Below are 22,811 nucleotides of genomic sequence, written 5' to 3'. Positions count from 1 at the left end.
TGATGATATCCGCCTGTGTTTTTGCTTAAACGCTGTTCTCTGGTCTTCGTTTTGATTGTAGCAGTAAATCCAGCGGGAATTCCTCTTCCAGTCTTGGAGAAATGGTCTCAGGCACGTTCAAGCCAAACCCCAACTCTGCAGGTTAGTCCCACAGATGGGGGAATATGTAGGTCAGGAGGGAAACTACCTCCTTCATCACATTCACAGTGGGAGTTATTTGCGTTGGTATTTTCACAGTATCCATATCTATGTAACTGGTTTCTAATCAGCATCTGTGACGCAGTATTGCCATATAATAAATGGTGTGATTTGATACGGTTTCTCCTTCCTTCTACAGGAAAGCAGAAACAGAAAGTGGTGAGTATACCCATTTTAAACAATAATAATAATGATAACAGCATCACTCAATGGAAGTAATAAAATAAAGTAAGATAAAATAAATTTTTTTTCTGGAACATTTGCTTTCAATAAAAAGTATGCATCTTGCTCATTTTTATGCATTTTTAGAATATGGGTTATCGGGTTATATCGGGTATACGGGTTATCCTATTTTTTCAGATTTTTTTAGTTGTTAGAAATAAATAATCCCTGTCTTTTGTTTCTCACATCTGTGATGCACTCCCTACCTACTAACAGAGAGCGTCAGGCCAAATGAAATATTGTAATTTTTGTGTAATAACAATAATATATACCCTATTCTTCCTAACATCCAGTGCAAACAATATTGCCATTTGCCTCAGTTTTAGTCCTATCCATAGTGATTGTGAAAGTCATCTGAGGTACACTGCACGGGAGAGGATTTAATTGGATCCTTATTGAACCTCATTAATTTCATGTGTATCTCCTGCAGACATGACTGAGCACACTGTTAAACCATTTAGACCTGTCCACTTTGATTTCAGTGCAGGCCCGCCAGCATTCACTTAAAGGCTTAATGCTGCTGTTAAACTGATCTGGCACGGCTTAAACTGAGGTCAATCAGCATGCCTAACCATCACAGCCTGCATTATGTCGGCTGGTTGCTTGGAGCGTCCAAGCCAGTCATGTACAGTCTGATTTTTTTTTTTTTTTCCCTCAAAAGTGTATGACACATCTTGATGTCCTTGTGCTGTCTCACTTGGTCAAAAGGCAGTATTTAACTGGTTACTTGCAAGGATGTTTTTTTTCCCTTCCTTTTTATTTTGTCTCCATCTTTGGTGTTAAACATTCATTTCTGTGTTGTTGTTTTATTTTTTTGCACTGCACTTCCAAGAAATCACTCGTCATTCAGTGTGCCTTCTGCTGTGATGTTTTTTTTTTTGTTTGTTTTTTTTGGAGTTTCTGTTGATAAGGTTTCTGTAGTTTGGCGCTCTCTTATTTGTCTGTTCAGACATAGTGGCTATTTCTGCTCATGGAATCTGCCCAGTTCCTTTTACTCCTAACAAAGTGATTGTGTAAAAAGCATCACATCCTATTTCATTCTCATGGCTACCAGACACAGCAAATGTTTAACACAGCAAATGTAAAAGCTTTCATAAACCAGATGTAGGTTGAATCTCTATAATGTTATATCAGTCAGAGACAGAGAGTGGCAAAATGGACACTTATTTATGAGAAAATGTGTCAGATTCTTGCCTTTACATGCTACACCAAGTGAGTTTCTTTTAAGATATCTGCAGAAATTGATATAAATCTTGACTGTTGTAAATGCCTATGTGTTTTCCTTGTGTGTGTGTGTGTGTGCCCACCAACTCAGGCTGAGCACATCCCTCCGTATGACGTGGTACCCTCCATGAGGCCAGTTGTCCTGGTGGGACCGTCCCTGAAAGGCTACGAGGTACTGCAAGACACACTGCTCTTCCTCCAGCTGTCTGACTCAGCCGCTCCTTCACAGCCAACAGCTTCAATCCTCGTCTCAAAGTCCCTGACATTTCTCACTCAGCCAACTGCTTTCTGTAACCAATTCAATACACTATCCACCTGGTGCACTTATATTTATTATTAAAGGTGCTTTTTTTTATTAGTGTGCGTGGCAGAGAGGTACACTTCAACAGAAGGATTCTTGTTTGTGAAAAAAAAAGGGTTAGGGTAAGTGAGGTAGCACATTCAAATAAATGAGACAATACTTACATTTCACTTACTTATTGATGCACACACCACAAAATTCACATTCTGGCAAAAAATAACCCAAACCATTCAGCTGGGTAATCACAATTCAAGTTCACCATTTTTTGAGTCGTGTGTATCTTTGCACTGATTTGTTGTTGATGAGAGTGTGTGTAATTTCTCTTTTGTTCCCGCCCTCTTATTATCTACATGATGTGGCTTGGCTTCAGCATGTGGAATTATGAATTATCACGCTATGATGTCGTGCCCCAACTTAATTCAAAATTTGTTCTTATTTACTTTTATTGGCAGTCTCGTTCTTTTACATCATTTTCCGTGGGTGAGGATGCATCCATTATGGGCCAGGCTGACTAATGCCCTCCGTCGCATGTCATAGGCTCTCTCTTTCCCACCTACGCTGTTTCTCTCTAAAGTTTAAATGCCCAAAAATACAAGCTATAAAAAAAAAAAAAAAAAAAAAAAAAACACACAGAAACCATTCATTGATAATCAATTACCATTGGAACCACAGGGCAAATGATAAAGGAGGCCAAGGGGATGGTGGGAGGTGGGAGCTGGAGTCAGTCGTCATGGAATCACAGTCCTCATCTCCCATTCTGGTGTTGCCGTGGCAACAACCTTCTGGGTAAACCACGTCAGTCTGAAAAAGTGGAGCATGGTTTGAAATTAGAAACAGAAAAATAATGTATACTGCACTAGAGGGTTTTGGAATGAGAAGAACTAGATGGCATTTCGCGTTTTCCGTAATCTACACAGATGCCCTGAGGGAGCTGAGATTTTGGCTGTGAATCACATCACAGCAGCCTTCACTGTTTATTATTCTCTTTGGGTGTCACAGAAGTGAATCAATATCAGTGGAATGACAAAACAGTGTGTCATTTACTGCTGTGTCTTGTAGCAACAGCTGACTGTGAGGATGCGGTCGCTCTGACTCTTTACAGGAAAATTAATAATAGTTTGTGTCCATTGTGTCAAGGTTGTGCTGATGGAGCGACTGGAAACTAATTACCTTTATCTGTGAAAAGTTGTTGACCTAGTTAGCCGCAACTATTGTGTGCATCATCTGACAGCTATTCTTTGTTTTGATCCGAAAGTACAAGAAGTCCCTGTCATCCTCCTGTCACTGTCTGTCGAGCTCACCCTAACATAATCAGAGTGACACTCGGCACGGCCAAAAACAAATCTTTGTCTCTTTTGACTTATGTATGTAGATATTCATTGCCTTGAGTAAAACACCCCAGTACAAAAAAACTATCCACACACTGGACTTTTTGAACAGAACCAACTTCTTTGACACACAGCACTGTTGCCGCACCCCGGCTTCAGAATGGCATTCGTATACATCAGCGAAGCCGCATCGGAGACTGGATTCAGTCGTGATTGCCCTAATTCATCACCTGTGCATTGGTCTTTATGACACTTCTCATTGTAGCTCTTAATCACCTTATTTAATGTAACCAGCATCCATTCTGGAGAGAGCCAAGAGGAAAGAAACCATGCCCGCTGCAGACAAATGGCTCGGTCAAGTGTGTAATTCACAGAGCTGGCTCAGCGGCAGCCTGAATGGACTGTGTCAGAATGAAGAATAAGAGTGATAATTCTCTACCCTTTTCAAAGGACTTTCCACTTGTTCACTGCCCTGTAGCATATGGATTTGTAAGGGTGGCGATGTTGCACGGCTCTACAAACACCATCTGTTTGCTCATACCCTGTCTGTATCTATGTAGCCTACTCCTCTTGACCTGCTTCCCTACTCTGCATTTCTTTTATTGATCAATCTCCTTCCTTTCCATCCCCTTCCCTTGTTTCCCTCTGCCTCGCCCTCCTTCATCGACACAGGTGACAGATATGATGCAGAAGGCCCTGTTTGACTTCTTGAAGCACAGGTTCGATGGGAGGTGAGCAGTCAAAGCAAGGCAGCATCCGCGGTTTGACAGGGTGCTGTTCTGGCTTTTATCAGCACTGCACAAGTGGATCATATCGCTGTCACTCTCTGTTATGACTTGTGCTGTTCTGTTTCAGGATATCCATCACAAGGGTAACAGCTGACATATCTCTAGCCAAGAGGTCAGTACTTAACAACCCCAGTAAGAGGGCCATCATTGAGAGATCCAACACCCGCTCCAGCCTTGGTAAAGCTACCGGAATCGTCCTACTCAATGATGTGCATGTCGTGTGGATGTTGAGAATATTGCATTTAACTTAATTACCAGGGGTGGAGGTAACTTTTTTTTTTTTTTTTTTTGGTAATTTCAAAATTTCCAATTAAAAGAAATGAGTATGAACTTTGTACTCTAGACCTTTTGGAATTGCATAGAAAAGGTGATATCTTAACAAAATTAGATCCTCATTTTAAATGAGCTTCTTATTACTTTTAGCTAAGCAGATTTCTACAGTGGTGCTTCTCTTTCTACTTGTGTCTAAATATCAGTAAATTAACACAATTTCTGCTTGAGTAGCAATTTCTAGTCTTTCCACCGCTGGTAATTACCTTCATATGGCCACTAGCAGTTTGGTTAAATCTGGCAAATGCAAATACAAATACATGTTGAACTAGTCATGTAATGCATTTGTGTTTATTCTTAATCTGAAACATAATGTCTGTGCTATGTGATTGTTAGATTTACTTTTTTAAAATGTAAAGAGTTTTCATTTGAACTGGGATGTGCAGATGAACTGAGATTAGTGGGAGTTTTTGTCAAGCTCTTTGTATATTTAGCACATCACTAGAAAATGTAGGAACATATGTACCATGCTGGTCAGTCAATGTCTGTGGAAATACAGACATTGACTGGTACACGTGTACATGTACTGTCTTTCCACATAAAGTGTAACATACATGTTGCTAGATGCTTCCCTTCAGAGTGTCGTCACTGTTTTCTTGTAGCGGAGGTCCAGAGTGAGATAGAGAGGATCTTTGAGCTGGCCAGATCTCTGCAGCTGGTGGTGCTGGATGCTGACACCATCAACCACCCAGCACAGCTCATCAAGACCTCATTAGCACCCATCATCGTCCATGTTAAAGTGTCCTCGCCCAAGGTAACGCTGAAAGCTGCCTCTTAGGCCAATATCCACCCTGTCACAGTGGCAGGTGGTCTCTGAGTTGCTGCCCCCTCCTGGCAGAATATATACTCATGAGTCTTGAAGTTCAGAGTGCAATTGTAATGAACAGATAATGGTCATGAAAAGAAAATAGCCTGTGTACAGACATATTAAGGGTTGTTTTTGATGTTGTGGGTCTTTGATGTTGGGATTTGAGATATAACCCTATTTTTGCATGCATGCTGCCCACAGGTTCTCCAGCGGCTGATCAAATCAAGAGGGAAATCTCAAAGCAAACACTTGAATGTGCAGCTTGTGGCAGCAGACAAACTAGCGCAGTGTCCACCCGTGAGTAAACTTTGAAAACACTCGCAATCAGCAACTTGCACCCAGCGTTCAGTTGTTTAATTTCGTCTCGTAAGAACCACAGGTGTGAATTGTAAACTATTTCCAAATGCAGCTGGAGCAGCAGCTACACCTCTCTCTCTCTCTCTTTCCCTCCTTAGGAGATGTTTGATATTATCTTGGATGAGAACCAGCTGGAAGATGCATGTGAACACTTGGCGGAGTACCTCGAGGCGTACTGGCGCGCCACACACACCTCGCTCAGTACACCGCTCAACCCCCTGTTGGGACGCAACCTGGGTTCCACCGCTCTCTCCCCGTATCCTGCTGCTATACAGGTGAACTTATCAGATTGGCTTCAAATGAAACATTGTATTTTTTTTTTTTTTTTATAAAATTCTGTTTCTCTAAAATGGAGCTTCTAATTTATCCGTCTCTAGGACAGGAAGTTCACACATACGTTAAGGGACTGCTGGGTCCCCAGTAATCGCTGTAAAATTACAGTAACTTAAAGCCGCAGCCTTGAGAAGCATGACTTATTTCTGCTGTCAGACTTTCTGTTTGAGTAAAAACACGGCGCTCGGCTGTGTGACAGATAGCCACCTGCAGTAGTTTCATTTTCATTTCCACGTCAGCAATTAAAGGGATGTGATCAAAACTGTAATTCACCTGTTCAGGCCAGCCTCTTGGGTTGATGATGTGAAGCCTAAATATTCTGACACAACATTTTGAATGAATTAGTTTGCTTTATTATAGGGGTCACACTGATCTAATCCTCAGGGCTCTGCCATTATACCTATAACATTCCCCTTCTAGTCAAATTTATTGCTTGAGAATATCAATGAATGTTTAGATTTGATCAAATTCTTACATAAATCTAATTTTTTTCATCTTGCTTGATATACAAAGTCCTGTATGATGATATATCTTCTGCCTCATTGTTGTGGCAAATGTGTGGCAGAGAAAAACACTATAGACCATCTGTGTTCCTTCTCCTGGACAGGCCCAAAGAAACCGAAACAGCAACCACACAACAGCAGACCATTCACCGGTCGAGCGCCGCAGCCTGATGCCTGCCGATGAGAACTACCATAACGAACGGGCTCGCAAGAACCGCAACCGCCTGTCGTCTGGCTCCCAGCACAGCCGGGACCACTACCCTCTGGTGGAGGAGGACTACCAGGACCCCTACCAGGACTCTTACAAGCCTCATCGCAACCGAGGCTCCCCAGGAGGCTACAGCCAGGAGTCGAGGCACAGGCTTTGAGCTGTAAACATAGTACAGGCTTCTCTGGAGCTAAGAGTTGAGGCAGCTTTGCTGAAACATATTGAAACTACTACACTCATTTGGCTCCAGTTTATTTGGATTGTAACAACCTCTTATCTGATGTGTAGTACCTCATTTACCCTTCCCTGGAATTGGTTCTTGCCAATTTGGGCATTTGAACCAACCTAAGAATACAATTCCTGCTCTTGTTTTTGATATGAACAAGAGAAGGGTTTGCATCTGAAACTAGTGCAAGAGCAGGCTGGTTGTGTTTTAAAGGGAAGGCTAAAAGCTGGACCTCACGTGAATTTGCCCCAGATGTGGCTTGTGACTGAGGCAAGGTACACTAGCAGATGATAGTGTGCGACTTAGGCCCTTCTGGACTCTCCTTGCCATCTCAGCTGTTACTGTAGCATGCAGGTGGGACTGTCATTACAGTTCACTACCTGCCTCAAGCCAGTGCCAGAAAGCACCAAGCACCCAGTGGTGATGATCAGCACAGAACCTGTTTGCACGTGTCCAGGAGCTGGTAGAAGCAGAGTGCGATGCATCTTTACTGATAATGCTCCTTAAGTTTGTTTGCCATTGTCTTGGATGTGTGTGTTTATTCAATCCTGTGGAAACCCCTTCCCAAAATCAGAGATTATGTTTTTTGAGGTGTCACGGATTTACATGTGCTCTGTTGGGGGAGTTCACGAGTTCCCTGGGTCTCTCTTCTTTCTCAAAAATCACACTTAGTGCCATTTTTGCCATTAACCACATGGACAGTGGACACTGACATACAGAAAATCATGCAGAACTGCCACAAAACTAACAGATTTCCATCCTCAGGAATTGGTATGGCCATTAGAGATAATTTAGAGCATTAACTGGGCTGACAGATGTAGCATACGTGCTGTTAACCATCTGAGGAGGGTTACATAAATTGATCAGGGTTGGTGGCCTGATATGAATATAGCCTAGTGATATACACCAAGTGATATTTACCAGTGCATCAGGTCAGTTAAGTCGAATTTTAAGGGTCTTTGTAACATAGTTCTTACTTAGCTGTTACAGAGAAACCTCTTAATCTAAGGAAGGACTACTTCCACCACTAGAATCGTCATGCCAGCATGTTTTTTAATATGCCATGCATCTATCAAGTGCTGTTAACCTGTATTGTGTTTGGCAGGACATCAGTTGGAAGTGTATAATAGTATTTTAGTGAGTAACTTGTATCTAAGGGATCCAGAGTTAGAGGTAGTTAACATGACTGATAGAGAAATGGATACGTTATTGAATTGAAGTTTCACTGCTAGAACGTCAAACGACATTCCTCTCATCTCTCCACTCAAAGCCCTGCACACGTCTTCCAGTGGCTGCTCAGAAAAGGTAACTCTCCTCCATCACGTTTTGTTTTATAATGATCTTTAATTATTAAGCCTCGCCATCAAAGCTTTTTATATTTCTTGAGTAGCTATAGAACATCTCTGCCTCTTTCATATCGTCAGCTATAGCATTTTGATTGTGTTTCTTTTGAAATTCAAAAGAGCCTTGCAGATGAGTGAGAAACTACTTACTGAAAGCACTTGGCCGGAGCGTGCACTGCATTTTGTCACAATGTCTTTGACATGCTGCATTTGTGGAGATAGCTCAGTTCCCTGCATCTTGGATCAGGTGAATTTACTTGTATGCTCAAAAGTACTACAGGATAATTATACCATTACCTTTTAATGACATATCTGGTATCTTGTTATTTAATATTTGTTGAGGAATTCATGTTCAGTTTGACTTTTTTGGTTTATAGGCCAGAGGTCTCTTTGTGCTTCAGTGACTCTGGACAAAAAAAGAAAAAAAAAAATGGAAAAAAAAAAACAATGACACAGAGACTTATGTTCTTATCTGCCATACTTACAGTAGCTATTATTGTTGTTTCAAGAAAACTGGAGCGTACGCAAGAATTCCAAAATATTTGAATACTGCCTGTGAGAGAATGATGCATTGATTAGAAGTAAGTTTGTGTGCACTGTCATTTTACAATTGTAATGGAATAAACTGCCCTTATGCTGTTGTATGGACCACAATGTCTTTTGTTCAGTGCCATCAATTTCCTTGCAAATTACTCAAATTACTGTCATCCACTGTCCTCTCCTCCTCACTCTCACACTTTGCGTGTGTGTGTGTGTGTGTGTGTGTGTGTTCCTACATGTGGTTGTAAGTGTTTCTACTGGTGCTTACATCAAAGCACCCATACATGGTGTGGTTGTAATAGAATAATAACTACTACTGCTACCACCACTTATATTGTTAGCAGCTGTACTAATATAGAAACTAAAACCGCCAGGCCAGTTGCAGTGTTTCATTTCAAAAAGAGGCAAATTGGGGAGCTATGAAATTGCACACTAAACATCACAGACTGGGAAAAAACGAAATACATAAATGACTTACACACATGACAAACATGCTGCAATCTAATGAAATACATAAAAGAAACACACAGATGAAACACAAATGCGTTTTTCTCTGGGCTACATTGTATCAAGGGGAATAAATATAACTTACTAACTTAAAGAGACAATAAAAAAAAAACCACCAAAATATTCCTGTATGGGCTTCAAGTGTGTCCCTTACCTAACTCTAACAACAACAACAACAACAACAACAACAATAATAATAATATTAATAACAAATAAAGACCCTACTGTACTACGTATCTCAAAAAATGTCAGCGCATCAATATAAAATTTTGCCCCTACCGACTTCCCCCAGCTTCAAAATTTCTTCCTCTTTTGATTTCTGAATGTGAACTGCAGTTTATATAAGTTGTATTTAATTACACTGTAAGTGATTTCTCCCCTGTCCAGTCCACTGAATGGGTTTTGACACCACCCAGCTGCCAACACGCATGCGCAACTTTGACAGCTAACTAGCGCAGCGCACTTCGGCAGCCAGATGACACTAGCCAGCTAGTAAGCTACAATAACGTTGCATAAGTGTGTCGATACCAGCTGTAAAATCACACTTGTATTTACATCCCATGGGACAATTATAATTAATACAAGTATGGCGGAATTATCCACAAGCTCTGACAGCTCTTCACCCCGTCCCACAGCGTTGTAGTTAGCTAGCTAGCTAGCTAATGTTGATAGCATTGGATAGCATCAACGCTAGCTGGCTACAACGGATTCTCACAAGCTGGCGACATAAAATCTCACCACCAACCATGGGAATACTTTTTACTAAATTATGGAGGCTTTTTAATCACCAAGGTAAGGCTGAAACCGTGACTTTTCTAGTGGAAAAATAGCGAAGACGATGTTGCCAGCTCAGCTGTCTGTCAAAAAAAAAAAAAAAAAAAAAAACGGCCCGCAATGCAAGACAGGTCAGCTGTGACTGCTCTGCTCACATTAGCCTAGCTCCTAGCCAGGCACCCAGCTATCTGATGCTCATCCTCTCTGAGTTTACTACAAAATGTTAGCTACCGGAGATACATGTTTAAAATGGCCATTGGAACACTTTCTATTACCATGAAGTCTTTCTCTTTACATTAACATTGTATGTACAGCATTGTTTTATCACTCTCTAGCTTGTGCCAGTTCATTGCTGTACAAAATATTAAGTGTGTCTACTTGAGCTGAGAGGTAGGTAGGTAGATACTTTATTCATCCCGCAGGAAATTCACATTGTTTCAGCAGTATCCACAGATTACAGATTAAGTAAATAAAAAAAAAATAGAAATAAAGAATAAGATCTAAGTATAACAGAATAAGATCTGAGTACAACAGAATAACCTAAGTACAACCCAGTGTGCAAAAAGCAATGTGCAAAAAAAAAAAAAAAAAAAACAGAAAAAAAAACGTGTGCATGGGTGTATAAAATGTGCATAGAGGTAGGTCAATGTGCAAATTTAGAAGAAATATACAGTATACACATGATAAATAGCAGTAAGCAATATAAACACTATGAACAAGGATTATAAAAAGATAGAAATATGAACAAGGATGGAAACTGGAGCGAAGATGACCGAAATAATTGTGTGTCGCCTTCTGGCCACAGTGACGAGCTTTAGACGTCTTATATTATTCATGCACTTAGCAATGTAGAGCTAGCGTTTGGTGAAACCAAATCAATCCCTGGCCACTGATCCTCGAGCAGTAAAGAGATAGCTCGGTTAGCTGGAAACCCATTGTAATATGAGTCCCAGCTGGCAGAGCAGAGTTGGTGAAGTTGCACAACAGCCCACCCCTGTCGCTTTCATGTGTGATTGTAAGGGGTGGCTGTGGTTCATAAACAAGGAGTCAGCCACATCAGCAGGGCGCTCACGCCTTCACACAGGATTAATGAGTGGCCTCAGAGTGGATCATACTTCCTTTACTGTCACTATGCTCGTGTCACCTTTGGTTAACGTCACAGGTGTTATGACCTCACCTGAAACCTGTCTCTTCACTTCTGACTTTCAACATTGCCTTTGTTTGTATTAGGGTTGGGCTACTATGCATTTCTCCTGATTCAATAATATCACATTACTTGGGTGGTGATTTGATTGCGATTCGATATGATGATTAATTGTGGTTTCTGTTTTTTGAATTATGCTGTAGTTTGTTAATGTAAAGTTTCCCGAAGCTCTGTTTTCCTTAAAGTTCACAGTGGTTTGTTTTATACAGTGATGTCAAGTTGGAAAAAAAATGGTCTCACTACAATGAAATGGCTCCTATGGGGGCCAACATCATCACACATGAATCAAATGTGACTCATTGAATCCACAAGAGTCTCAGATTTCCAGTTTATGCAGCTCTAAGAGGTAGAAATATGCCATTTTAGAATAGGCGAAAATAAGTATCACTTTTGTACTGCATGCAAACAGCTACATGGTTTGTGTGCCAAAGTATATATGATTAGCATAAGGTGGGCATGTCTGCAAAGGGGAGAGCCGTGGGTGCCAGTAGAAGCCATTCTCATTCAGATATCTGGAGGTTAGAGGTCAACGGACCCTCTTGAAAATGATCATGCCAGTTTTTCCCTTGCCTAATTTTAGCCTAAATTGAGATCAGTTCAGTAAAAAAGGATTAAAAACCATTAAAAAAAGAATTGTGATACTTAGGTGAATCAAATTTCTTTCCAGTCCCTATTATTTACAGGCTGCTCTGAGAAGAACACATTGTTGAGCAAAGATGGTAGAGGCTGACTTGCTTGCAGTTGGTTGTGGGTTGCTTTGTTTTCTCAAAAAGTTGCACACAATCCCAAGTGTTATAGGCAAGGAGCTGCAGCTGGGTGACCTTTGCATTGAGACAAGATCTTAACATCAGCCACTTCAATTGCACAAGACTAACATGTGACCTCCAAACAATGGTGACAGACTACACCATACCTTCATCAATGCTTGTAGTCTGTTACAAGTACCAGATAAACTTCCTGTCTTCAGGGCTCTTGTGTACCACGTACAGCATGGTACAGCTGCTGAGATAAGGCCCACAGCTCGCTTCTGTGAATTTCTGTTTTGCAGACAGCTGCTTTCAATTCCTCAGTTACAGTGAGGTTTTAGTTTTGTTTGTTTGTTTGTTTTGTCTTAGGAGCTGTAACCTAGATGCACTGTATGTGGGCTTGCACAGAAGTCTGGTTTTATAGGCAAATAGTCCAGTTTGGCAGGGCTCCCACTGGAGATAGAATTTCTGGATTACTATGGGATTTAGGGAGGTGTACTCCAGGCAAAATGAGTCAGGGTTTTTTTTTTTTCTAAGGATGTCAGGATAGCTTAAAATATTGCTCATGGGTCACGTTACAGGAATAAAAGAACATATTTTATAACTTGTTTCACACATCTTGCATGAGATGATGGCTGTCAACAGTTTTGCCTCAACAGTCCAAACTAGTGGAAATCAGACTACTCTTTAAAGGTGTTTCTGAGATGATAAATGACATTGAGAGACCAGGAAGGACAACACCTGTGATGTCATGGAAGAAGTCTGACCTTTTTTCTGCAAAGTCATGGCAAAGTCATGGACATTCGATCAAAGTTGCAGAAATCTTTGTTCTTTCTTGGTTGGAAAACAAGCACCGTCGTGTTAATTTCACCAAAATTAACATTGGAAGCCATTATATAGCCTAAAAGATGTATTTCGTAAAAGTTGTTGGCTTATTTCCTGTTGCTTTACAAGTTACAACAAAATGAGAAATCAAGGAAATTGTAAGCCTAAGAAAATGTTAGTCTTTTTCCTGTGCCCACAATACACATTGACATTGACAATTGCTAACATTATACGTTTGCATCTTAATTATTCTTGTGGACTTAATGACTCAAAGCTCACATATCTGTTTAAAGAAATAGCATTAACTGCTTTTAATACAGAAATAACCTTGAAGCCAGCTTGAAATGACTAAAGTTGCTCTTAAACCTGTTAGCAAAAGGCAGTAGATGCAGCTTTATTGTGTGCCTGCATGTGTCATGTTGTCTGATGCTAGGCTCAGCTGTAGACTAAACAGGAGGATTAGTTTGACAAGATATGCTAAAACATGTAGAGGCAGAATCCAGGCTGAACCTTTTTGTATGTCCCCTTTTAAATTCTTTAGTGTTGTTGCCAAGCTCTTAAGGCTTTCCACTTTTCCCCATTTTACTACAACCAATAGCATGTGCTGTCACATGACCTGAGGCACGGGGTCATAATTTCACTTCCCAGATTGGAATTTAGCCCTGACTGCTGCTGATGTTGGCGGCTGGATGGTGTGTCACAAATGATTTATAGAAAAGCGGCTTGGACTGCCCCGATGTGTTGTAATTTTTTGCCTGTTCGCCTCCATTAACAATTCACCATAGCTGTCATGTCTTGTTCATGCATTTTCGTAGGTAGAACCTGTTTATGTTTGTAATTGTGCAGCATCTAATGTATATGTCAGTTTACATGATGTTGAACTGGGTCTGTATTTGGATGCCACTTGCCTGATCAGTGGAGCTAGCTGTGTGTGTGTGTGTGTGTGTGTGTGTGTGTGTGTGTGTGTGTGTGAAAAAATCAGAGAGAATTGATGTGTGTTTGCTTGAGTGAGTGAGAGGTAAAGACAGAATATGCATGTAATCTCAACAGCTGCTGCCGGGTTCAGCCTGACTGAGCAAGCTCGCTAAGACCACCCACCAACTCATCTGTAACTGTGAGGCAGTGTGCTGCTTCCAGCACCACAATGTCTCAGTGATGCTGGACGTGAGGAAAGGGTTTGGTTTGTCACCGTGAAATACTGTATAATACTATACTACTGGAATGCACGATTATAGTGGCACATTATCAGTATGGGCTGATATCAGCTTTCAAATGAAATATCGGCATCAGCGCTAAATAAAACTTTCTGCTGATATGACATGCTGATATGTGAAATTTTCCCTTCTTGTGGCTATTGTCGGAAGGAAAATGTTCAATAAAAATAAAAATGCATAAATTATATTGGTGTCTGCATTGGCAATCGACCAAGAGTTGGAAAATATTGGCATAACAGATATTGGCAAAAAAAATCAAACATCGTGCATCCCTAGTGTATTATACTTCCTACCATACTATACTGTGTAGTACTATATATAACATACAGTCCAGCATAAAGAGGGTCCATTGTTTGGGATGCTCAAGGCGGTTCTTTAGACCCATTTTAAACAAAGATTAGACATTGGCAGAGATCATTCGGGAGTCAGAGATCTGTGTTACAGCACACTGGTTGTCCCTCATACTGTAGCTCAGCCTGGACATTGATGTCATTCTCTGGTATTTGAATTCTTTTTTTCCCTTTATCTTTCAGAGCACAAGGTTATTATTGTTGGCCTCGACAATGCTGGGAAGACCACTATTCTTTATCAGTTGTGAGTATCTGTATTGACCAGTTTCAGTAGGCTCTGTTTTGCTGCAGTTTTATCAGTATATGTAATGCTGTGGTGTGATGAATTCAGGATGTCTGCAGCTGCTCAAAAAGTCCTTAAAAGGCCTTATTATTATGAATATTGCTGATATACAACTTAAATTCTTCCTAAGCTATTACTGCCTTTATTTTTATTGTACCTGCTGGAAAAGTATCTATGGTAGATTAACCCAGTACACCTGATATGTACCTGTCATTGTCTCTGTAGATAGAGAGCTAAGAGAATAAATCCTGGTATTTATCTTCCCAGGTTCTGTGGAAAAAATAGTGGGTAGATTTATAACAGTAGCACCTTCTATCTAACCTAAATGAAACTGTCAGAACACCATTTAAAATCATCTAGTTAGAACGATCTAATTAATAATGAAAATAACTAACTAAAAATAACTAAAACATACAAAACACAAACCTTTCTTTTGGATGAAATATGTTGTGCTTACCTTACCTGAATTACCTGCAGCACTCATTTACTTAAGAAATAGATTATATATTCAAAACATTAACATTTCATTAAACATTTTCATTAAAATTTGTCTTAGAGGGGTCTAACAGTCTATTTATCTAACAGCTGCAGACATCCTGGTGTTGTATATGTTGCTTGCATCATTCATAGCCTAAAGGTGTTTTTCCTTTATTTTTACGGCGTAGCTCAATGAATGAGGTAGTGCACACCTCTCCTACGATCGGAAGCAACGTGGAGGAGATAGTAGTCAACAACACCCACTTCCTGATGTGGGACATTGGAGGTCAGGAGTCCCTGAGGTCATCCTGGAACACATACTACACAAACACAGAGGTGAGAGCAGACAGACAGAGTGGCACGACTCATGTGGCTCTCAGTGGAGACTCTGACTCAGAATTGTCTCTGTAAAATCAGATTTGGCTGTTCATCATTTAATTATTTTTTTTTAAATTCATAGTTCTGGCAATCAGAAAATCCAGTGACACAAGTTTCAGGGTTGATGAATATACTTTTAAGCATTTAAAATAGTAAGTCAGTAAGTAAGCTTCACACATGGAAAAATCTATAAAATTCACTCATACAGCTGCATAGAAGTTTAACTGCTGACCTATTTGAAGTACTGTGCGGCTGTGTTGGAATAATGGGAAGGAATATTTGGTTTAAAGAAGCTGTTTTAACATTTTTTAAACATAAGATAATGTTAATTCAGTTATTAAAGACCTCAGTCAGAAATTCACAATCCCTTTGAATTTTTTCCCTAAGTTCAGGGTTTTGTGGAGCATATTTTCAACATCAGTGTTGCTGCTGAAGGACTACAGAAATACCCTCTTTGACACTTTGAACAAGCAAGCAATAAAAAAAACATTTTCTTTAAAGATCTGTAGTTGACTGAGTGGTCTGTGATCAATGATTTGATGCTTTAGCTCTCATGGGGAAGCCCCCGGTAAATTGTCTTCACTCTGTTGGTTGGATAAAAGGAGTCTTCTGTTCACATGAAATGCAGTTCTTAAATAAATCTTTGACAGCACAAATCTTTGAGCCTTCTCAAAGCATGTTATTAAACAGAAAGCTATAAAGAACTGTGGTGCCTCGTCAAGAGTCCAACAAGATAAAGTGACTCCAAAGATGATGGAGCCACTCTCGACACTCCTTGCAGCATGTGTAGAGCAAAGTTGTTAACAAAAAAACTAACAAAATAGCAAAATCTAGGTATGAAAAAAACATTTTTGCCAACTGAAATAAAAATAAACAAACCTTTACAAAAATAACAATATCTAACTGAAACTGTATTGCGAGTTTATTATTTATTATTATTATGCATTGCGAACTAACTCAAATAAAATCAAATGATAGAGAAAAAGTCTAGTTTTTGTCTTTGTCAGTTTATTTCATGCATAAGCCTTGTAGTTTGGGTGGATATGATATGATGATATATATATATATTTTTTTAGCTGTGCCAGTTTTGCATTTCACCCCTGACAAATCTCCCTGTCCCCAAAAAAGACTAAAACTAACACTGAAATTAATAAAAACTGAACTAAAACTAAGCATTTTTAAAAATAAAAACTAAAATAAACCAGTAAACACATATGTTAAAACCAAACTCAAATTGAAAACAAAAAGTCAAAATGAAATAAAAATTTTAAAAAACTAATGAAAAAAGCAAAACTATAATAAACTTGGTGTAGAGTGATATATTAAATGAAGAATGGCTACATACTGTATGGTTTTGTGTGTGGAGCCCAGCCAAAAAGCTTGCATAGTTAAAGTTTGATTTCTTTGTTAACTGACTGTCATCATTCCTCACTTTGTTTTCTCATTAGTTTGTGATTGTGGTGGTGGACAGCACAGACAGAGAGAGGATCTCGGTCACCAAAGAGGAACTGTACAGAATGCTTGCACATGAAGTGAGTATCACAAAATAAATAATGAGACATAAAAAACAAACAATTTCTTATATATATGTAAAGATGAAAGCTTACAACATTTTTTATTGCTGAATTTGATCAAAAACAGAACAGCACATATGCCTTGCATTAATCTTTTATTGTTATGAATTTTGTTGGTACACAAATATAGTATATTGTAGACCTATAAATACCCAGACAACATTGTAGAGTGATGCAATATTCTTAGATAGTTATACAGTGTTTGGCTTTCTGGCAGATTTTGAAAGAATCCATGCACTTCCCTCATTTCTCACCTTCTCCTTTTTCCATCCCTCTCATCTCCACTGCAGGATCTGAAAAAGGCAGGGCTGTTGATCTTCGCCAACAAGCAGGATGTGAAAGGTTGCATGTCAGTGGCCGAGATCTCTCAGAGCCTGCAGCTTACCTCGGTCAAAGACCACCAGTGGCACATCCAGGCCTGCTGCGCCCTCACCGGGGAGGGGTGGGAACTGCATGCACAGCTCACTCTCTTACTATCATCAGATGCAAAAAGTTTCACTGATGTAGTCTCCTTTTTATGGTGCAAAACTGCTTCCTCAAGTGCATTGTATACTGATAATTTGAAAAAGTGGGTTGTGAGATGAAAACTGTTTCCATAGCAACCCATTGCAGTAGCGATTAGTATTAACAAACAGTGCAAATGTTCAACTCTGAAACACTTGACAAACTCCTGGAATACAGCCAGTGTGATCCAAACTGACTCTTTATGATCAGAATAACAGTTGCCACCTAGTTTTCTGTTGCTTGTTTCTCTATTTTAATTCTTGTTGTCATAAACCAGTGGCTCCCCAAACCAGTCCTCAAGGACCCCTTGCCCTGCAGGTTTTTGTTTCAGCTCTACTCTTTCACACCTGATCCATTTAAGGGCTTCATGTTGATTGGTTGAAACAGATCTAACTGAATAGGGTATGCATGAAGGAGCATGGACCATAATTGGGTCAGGGGTGCAAGAGTAGAGCTGCTTCTTCTGACTTCTTGATTACTCACAAAAATGTTGTTTACATCATGTGCACTCTTAAAATGTTTACATTCCAAGCAGATTTTTTAGTTTCATTTTTTAACTTATTTATTTCTTTTTCTTTTTTTTTTTTTTTTAATCAAGTGGAATAGTGTGAGGGCTATAATCTTGATATGTGCCAGTCTGCCTCTCTCTCTACCTTTCTGTCTTTTTTCCCTCCATTTCCCCATCCATCATTGACAGTTTCTTCTGTACTTCCAGGTTGTGCCAGGGTCTCGAGTGGATGATGTCACGGCTGCGTGTGAGATGATGACCTGTGACCTCGGATCAGTAGTGTGCCCTTGTTCTCTGTTTTCTTCACTTCTGGACGTGAGGTTGGGGGGCGAGGTCAGTTGATGGATGGCTCCTCTACTCCTCCCCATGGAGCTGACTTGGCCAGGCTGCTGCCCAGGATATTACATTCTTTCATCTTAATTTATTTTACAAAAACACTTCTGAACTGAAAACACTCAGAACAAAGAAACTTTCCCTTTTCAGGAGGACATTGGACAAAAAAAAGAGACTGAAACTAATTAAAATTTCTGCACGGTTTTCCTTACAGTGATACAGAGGTCAGCTGAGTGGCTGACTTGGGACTGTACATGGACTTTGTCTTTAGCTGTGTGTGAGTCTCGCCCAGTGTGGCCTTGCAGTATTGCCGGACTGGCTGTGGTGGTTTTATTGCCCCCCTGTGTGTACAGTCCAGTATTTACATTAACCTCGTGCCTGCATCAGAATCTTCAAGCGGTGACAGCTGATGATGACTGAAACATGCAGAATTGAGGGTGAAATTACAGTATGCTCTCACCCTTTCAGCCCATATGAAAAACAGTGAAATAAAGTGTTTTTATCTGTTTCAGGTGAATTTCAATGTGTCATGAATGAGTATTTCTTTCAAGTTGACCTGTGGGAATTTTAATTATTGATGGGAAATTACAGTTTCAAATGTTCAGCTTCAGTTTTTGCTTTTATTTCTTTTGGAGGCAGAGCATTCAATTTAAGGGCTCTTGGTCTCCGATGCTTTTCAGGGAGCACAAAGAGCAGCTACAGGAGTAGAGGGGAGAGGGATTCAGACAGAGAAGACAGAGGAGGCCAGGTCCACAATGTGAGCAGACGACAGTGAGGGGATGTAAACCACCTGCATGATAGTAAGCTCTGAGTGTGTAGCCAGCATACCTCCAAACATGAAATCTGTCAGGCAGCCACTCACAGAATGGAGAAATACCATTTGATAGAATACAACTGCCACAAAGACTAAGAAAATACAATACGTAGCTTAGTGTTAGCTAAGTTCCTTCTGCACTGAGTATAAATTACTAGCCATATAGGTGAGAGAGGAAAATGGATCTTGTGGTCTTAATGATGAGGTGCAACTTTTATGTTTTGTATGATTTTTTCTAAAGTGGCAAAATATACTGCATCCTCCAAGTAGTTCTATGCTTTAATCACAGCAAGGTTTAATCACTGACCTTAATTGGTGATTAAAAACTTAGTGATTAAAGCATGGATCTGCTGTTTGAAGTTTTTTTTCTCTGTATCCTGTGTGCATGTATACAAAAACAAAACAAACAAACAAAAAAACTCCTGTGCTTATTAGGTTGATAACCATTTTGGAGCAGTTTTGTGGTTGTTTTACTGTTAACAATAAGTGGATTTCACACTAAAAGGAACTCCGTTCATACTCATTTACTTACCATGGTCAGATAGTTTTGAAATGATGAAGATTCACACTGGGTGGAAGCACTGTCATTTTAAAGTGTATGAATGAATGTGTAGGTTTTACTCTTGACCACCATGGGTCCGTTTCACGAAGCAGGTTCAACAAACTCCGAGTCTTACCCCGAACTCTGAGTTGATCTACTCTGAGAGAGGAAACTCTGGGTTTTCGGTTCCAGAACACCTGATTTGAGTTAGTTTGATCAACTCGGAGTAGTTTCACCTGGAGTTAAGCGCGTGCACCACAGATATAAAAAGACAGCGTCAATGGAGCCCCGATTTGCCGAGTCACCATGACAACGGGAAAAAAACATGGCAACGGGGAAGCGTCGGGCTGCGTTTTTCACCCCAGTTGAATTGGAAATCTTAATGAATTCATACAGCGAGTTTTTTAAGTGCAACACCGCTGCAGCGGCGAAGGAGAGGGAGGCGGCGTGAGAGAACACTGCTGCTTGGGTCAATGCGTAAGTTTAAATGTAGTCCGTTGCAATCACAATAATATTACAGGGGAAAACTGTTTGAATGGTGGCCTATTAATTTATTTCATTTAGGTGCAATCCTGCGGGGGAGAAGCGCACTTGGCAGCAGCTTAAGATGAAATATAAAAACATTGTTCTTATAACCATCTCCCGACGAATATTTAATTCTGCCATGTTCGTGAAAAAAGTCGCCACCTAACCAGGGCCGGGTCTACGCAGGGGCAAGAGGGGGCCTGGCCCCCTCAAATAAATGTTGTGCCCCCTCAAACTAAATCCCCCAAAATATATTCAGTTAGACATGGTAAAAGGTGCTGGAGCACAATGCCCCCTCAATATTTGTGGCTGCCCCCTCATACATGCCTGGCTAGACCCGGCCCTGCACCTAACTACTAACTGAATTCTAATCAAGGCCTACTGACTGTTATTTTTAAAAATTATTATTATTATTATTATCATTATTATTATTATTATTATTATTATTATTATTATTATTATTATTTTAAATAACAGACGGCAGAACTACGCCACGCCAAAACTCGCCTGCTGACTGACTGAATGAGGACGATGGCTGAAAGAGGGCGGACACAGAGAGAAACTGGTCCCGACCAGGTTCGTTTCATGGAGTCTGTTACTGCGGTAACTGACCGAGAGCTTAAGTTACCTCCCTTTGTGAAACAGGCTAGAGTTACCCCTCTGTATGTACACATTTTAATTGGCATTTTGAGAGACATCTTGAGGTGTTGCATCAGGTAAGTCACACAGCCTACAGTGGTAACTCTGTCATCATAAGGTAAATCCGTGGATATACAGTAAAGACCATTTTCCCCTTAGTATTTATTATTTTGATAAATGTATTGAAACGTGGTAGTCCTTTCTGCCTGTCCACACTGAGCGGATTCGTACCACAGCAACACCCAAAAGTCACGCCAATGATTCGACTGGAGAGCAAAGTCCTTTGATGCTGCTTACTCAGTATTTAGGTCTGATTTGCGGGAAGATACCACAATATCGCTGGTATCTCCTGCTTGCACAATGATGCTTGTCATGGGATTACCCTGTCTGTAAAATCAACAGTTCTGATTCAGCAGTATTAAGTGCTGTACATTGTCAACCCAGGATGTCACTTACTCATTATAGAGCTACAAAGGTCAGGTCGAGCAGTGTGTTTTGATCTTTTATCATGGATCGTTGGTCACAGCAACCTATCCTGTTCTTGCGGCGTCATGCCAAGACTGACGAGTCATGCCCATTTAGTCCTCTTACCTAAGTGTCAGTGTCAGTGGAATCAATTGTTGTCTGTGGTGTTAGCGCGGTAGGATCAACAACAGTTGGCGGTGTTTATATTGTGGCTGTCTTTCTGCAGCTGCTGTGTTCTAGTCTCCCTATCAGTCAGTTTTTCCAGTGACTAAGCATCATCTAGCCCCCCTACTCGCTGTGTCCTTGGCATTGGGAAGCCATTTTCTCCACTGCTAGAATCATTAAATGCTGTGATATCCTGTAACATTTGAACTTGAGGTGTAAGGCACTGGATGTTTCCATAGCCTGAAAAATGTGAAAATGTTTTCCACCCAGCTAGTGTATTTCATTATGATCACAGCAACGGGGGGATACTCAACAAAGGAAGATCAGCAAATTAGCCAGATGACTTAAGAAAGTGTTACAAAATATCAACATCATGAATATGAACGACTGAATCCTATTCTTAAACCTTACATTCAAGTTTGGTTTTAAAGAATCAAATCTTGTAACACCATGATATTGCATAATCTAATTAAGGTAACTTTCTAACCAACTCCATGTCATTATCTTCTACACTTTACCTCTTCTGCAATTGTAGGTACTGGATCAAAACTGCAGTGACCTCACTAACGCAAACCAAGCTGCAGTGATCCAGTGCATCACAGAATGGAGGGCTACTGTGAATGTCTACAGGGAGAGACTCTCAGCTGTTGCTGTCGATCCGGATCCTGTAGCGCCCCACTCCTGGCATGAAGAGTGAGAGTAGAGACATGACATACCAGAAAGAGAGAGAGAGAGACAGAGAGGGCCACATCATTTCAAAAGAGGAAGCCAAACAAAGCTGCATTTCTTGTGCCATGCACATAACTGTGCTCGGTTTTGTGAAATCTACATTTTCTGAGTCGATGCAATTTCCTCCTCATTTTTTTCATCAACTGCCATTACATTTTATCACAGTAACCTCTAAACCTTAACTGTATAGGAGGGGTTATTCTTGAAATAGGTATTGATGTATTTTTAAATGACTCTTAATGCTTTTTATACTGGGTCAGATTGTAATATTGGAGACAGCAGCAGCCTGGCGTGGTGCTTAGAAAATCTGGAGCTGAGATAGATTTGTCTCTTTTGTTATATGTTGTTATAGTGTATTCCTTACTTTGTCCTCTTATGGACCATCTAACAACAGGAAGAAAATAAGACTCATCTGCCTCCAGAGCTGATGTATTGGTGTCACTCAAACTGTTTTGTAGGATTTAGTCAACATGCAGGAGAAAATACAAGCCCAGCTTTTTGCACAGATCATCTTCACATACCTCACGACTGTGAAGGTAAATACTCT

At 40.2% G+C, this 22,811-nt stretch overlaps 2 protein-coding genes across 2 annotated transcripts in view; both read left to right on the top strand.

Annotated features, from left to right (window-relative positions):
- Positions 1 to 8,600, top strand: part of cacnb4a (calcium channel, voltage-dependent, beta 4a subunit) — a 35,151-nt gene extending 26,551 nt beyond the window's left edge. The window contains exons 6-14 of the mRNA XM_030080474.1: positions 62 to 141; positions 338 to 357; positions 1,736 to 1,816; positions 3,946 to 4,004; positions 4,129 to 4,238; positions 4,994 to 5,145; positions 5,401 to 5,496; positions 5,655 to 5,831; positions 6,497 to 8,600. Of these exons, the coding sequence (XP_029936334.1) occupies positions 62 to 141; positions 338 to 357; positions 1,736 to 1,816; positions 3,946 to 4,004; positions 4,129 to 4,238; positions 4,994 to 5,145; positions 5,401 to 5,496; positions 5,655 to 5,831; positions 6,497 to 6,760 (1,039 nt within the window). The 3' untranslated portion in view covers positions 6,761 to 8,600. The remainder of the gene's footprint in view (positions 1 to 61; positions 142 to 337; positions 358 to 1,735; positions 1,817 to 3,945; positions 4,005 to 4,128; positions 4,239 to 4,993; positions 5,146 to 5,400; positions 5,497 to 5,654; positions 5,832 to 6,496) is intronic.
- A 1,039-nt stretch (positions 8,601 to 9,639) lies between these two features.
- Positions 9,640 to 18,909, top strand: arl5a (ADP-ribosylation factor-like 5A). Its single transcript, XM_030080473.1, has 6 exons — positions 9,640 to 10,008; positions 14,513 to 14,573; positions 15,278 to 15,425; positions 16,916 to 16,999; positions 17,332 to 17,483; positions 18,261 to 18,909. The coding sequence occupies exons 1-6, from the start codon at positions 9,879 to 9,881 to the stop codon at positions 18,307 to 18,309; spliced, it is 624 nt and encodes a 207-aa protein (XP_029936333.1). The 5' UTR covers positions 9,640 to 9,878; the 3' UTR covers positions 18,310 to 18,909.
- The last annotated feature ends 3,902 nt before the right edge of the window (positions 18,910 to 22,811 follow it).

This window comes from Myripristis murdjan, chromosome 21 (genome assembly GCF_902150065.1).
Source record: "Myripristis murdjan chromosome 21, fMyrMur1.1, whole genome shotgun sequence".
NCBI lineage: Eukaryota > Metazoa > Chordata > Actinopteri > Holocentriformes > Holocentridae > Myripristis > Myripristis murdjan.
This window is presented reverse-complemented; position numbering and strand designations above follow the sequence as displayed.

Coding starts and splice junctions, on each gene's coding strand:
- arl5a (XM_030080473.1), top strand. CDS start 9,879: ATGTTGATAGCATTGGATAGCATCAACGCTAGCTGGCTACAACGGATT. Junction 17,000..17,331: donor ACAGAATGCTTGCACATGAA/GTGAGTATCACA, acceptor TCTCCACTGCAG/GATCTGAAAAAGGCAGGGCT. Junction 17,484..18,260: donor TGCGCCCTCACCGGGGAGGG/GTGGGAACTGCA, acceptor CTGTACTTCCAG/GTTGTGCCAGGGTCTCGAGT.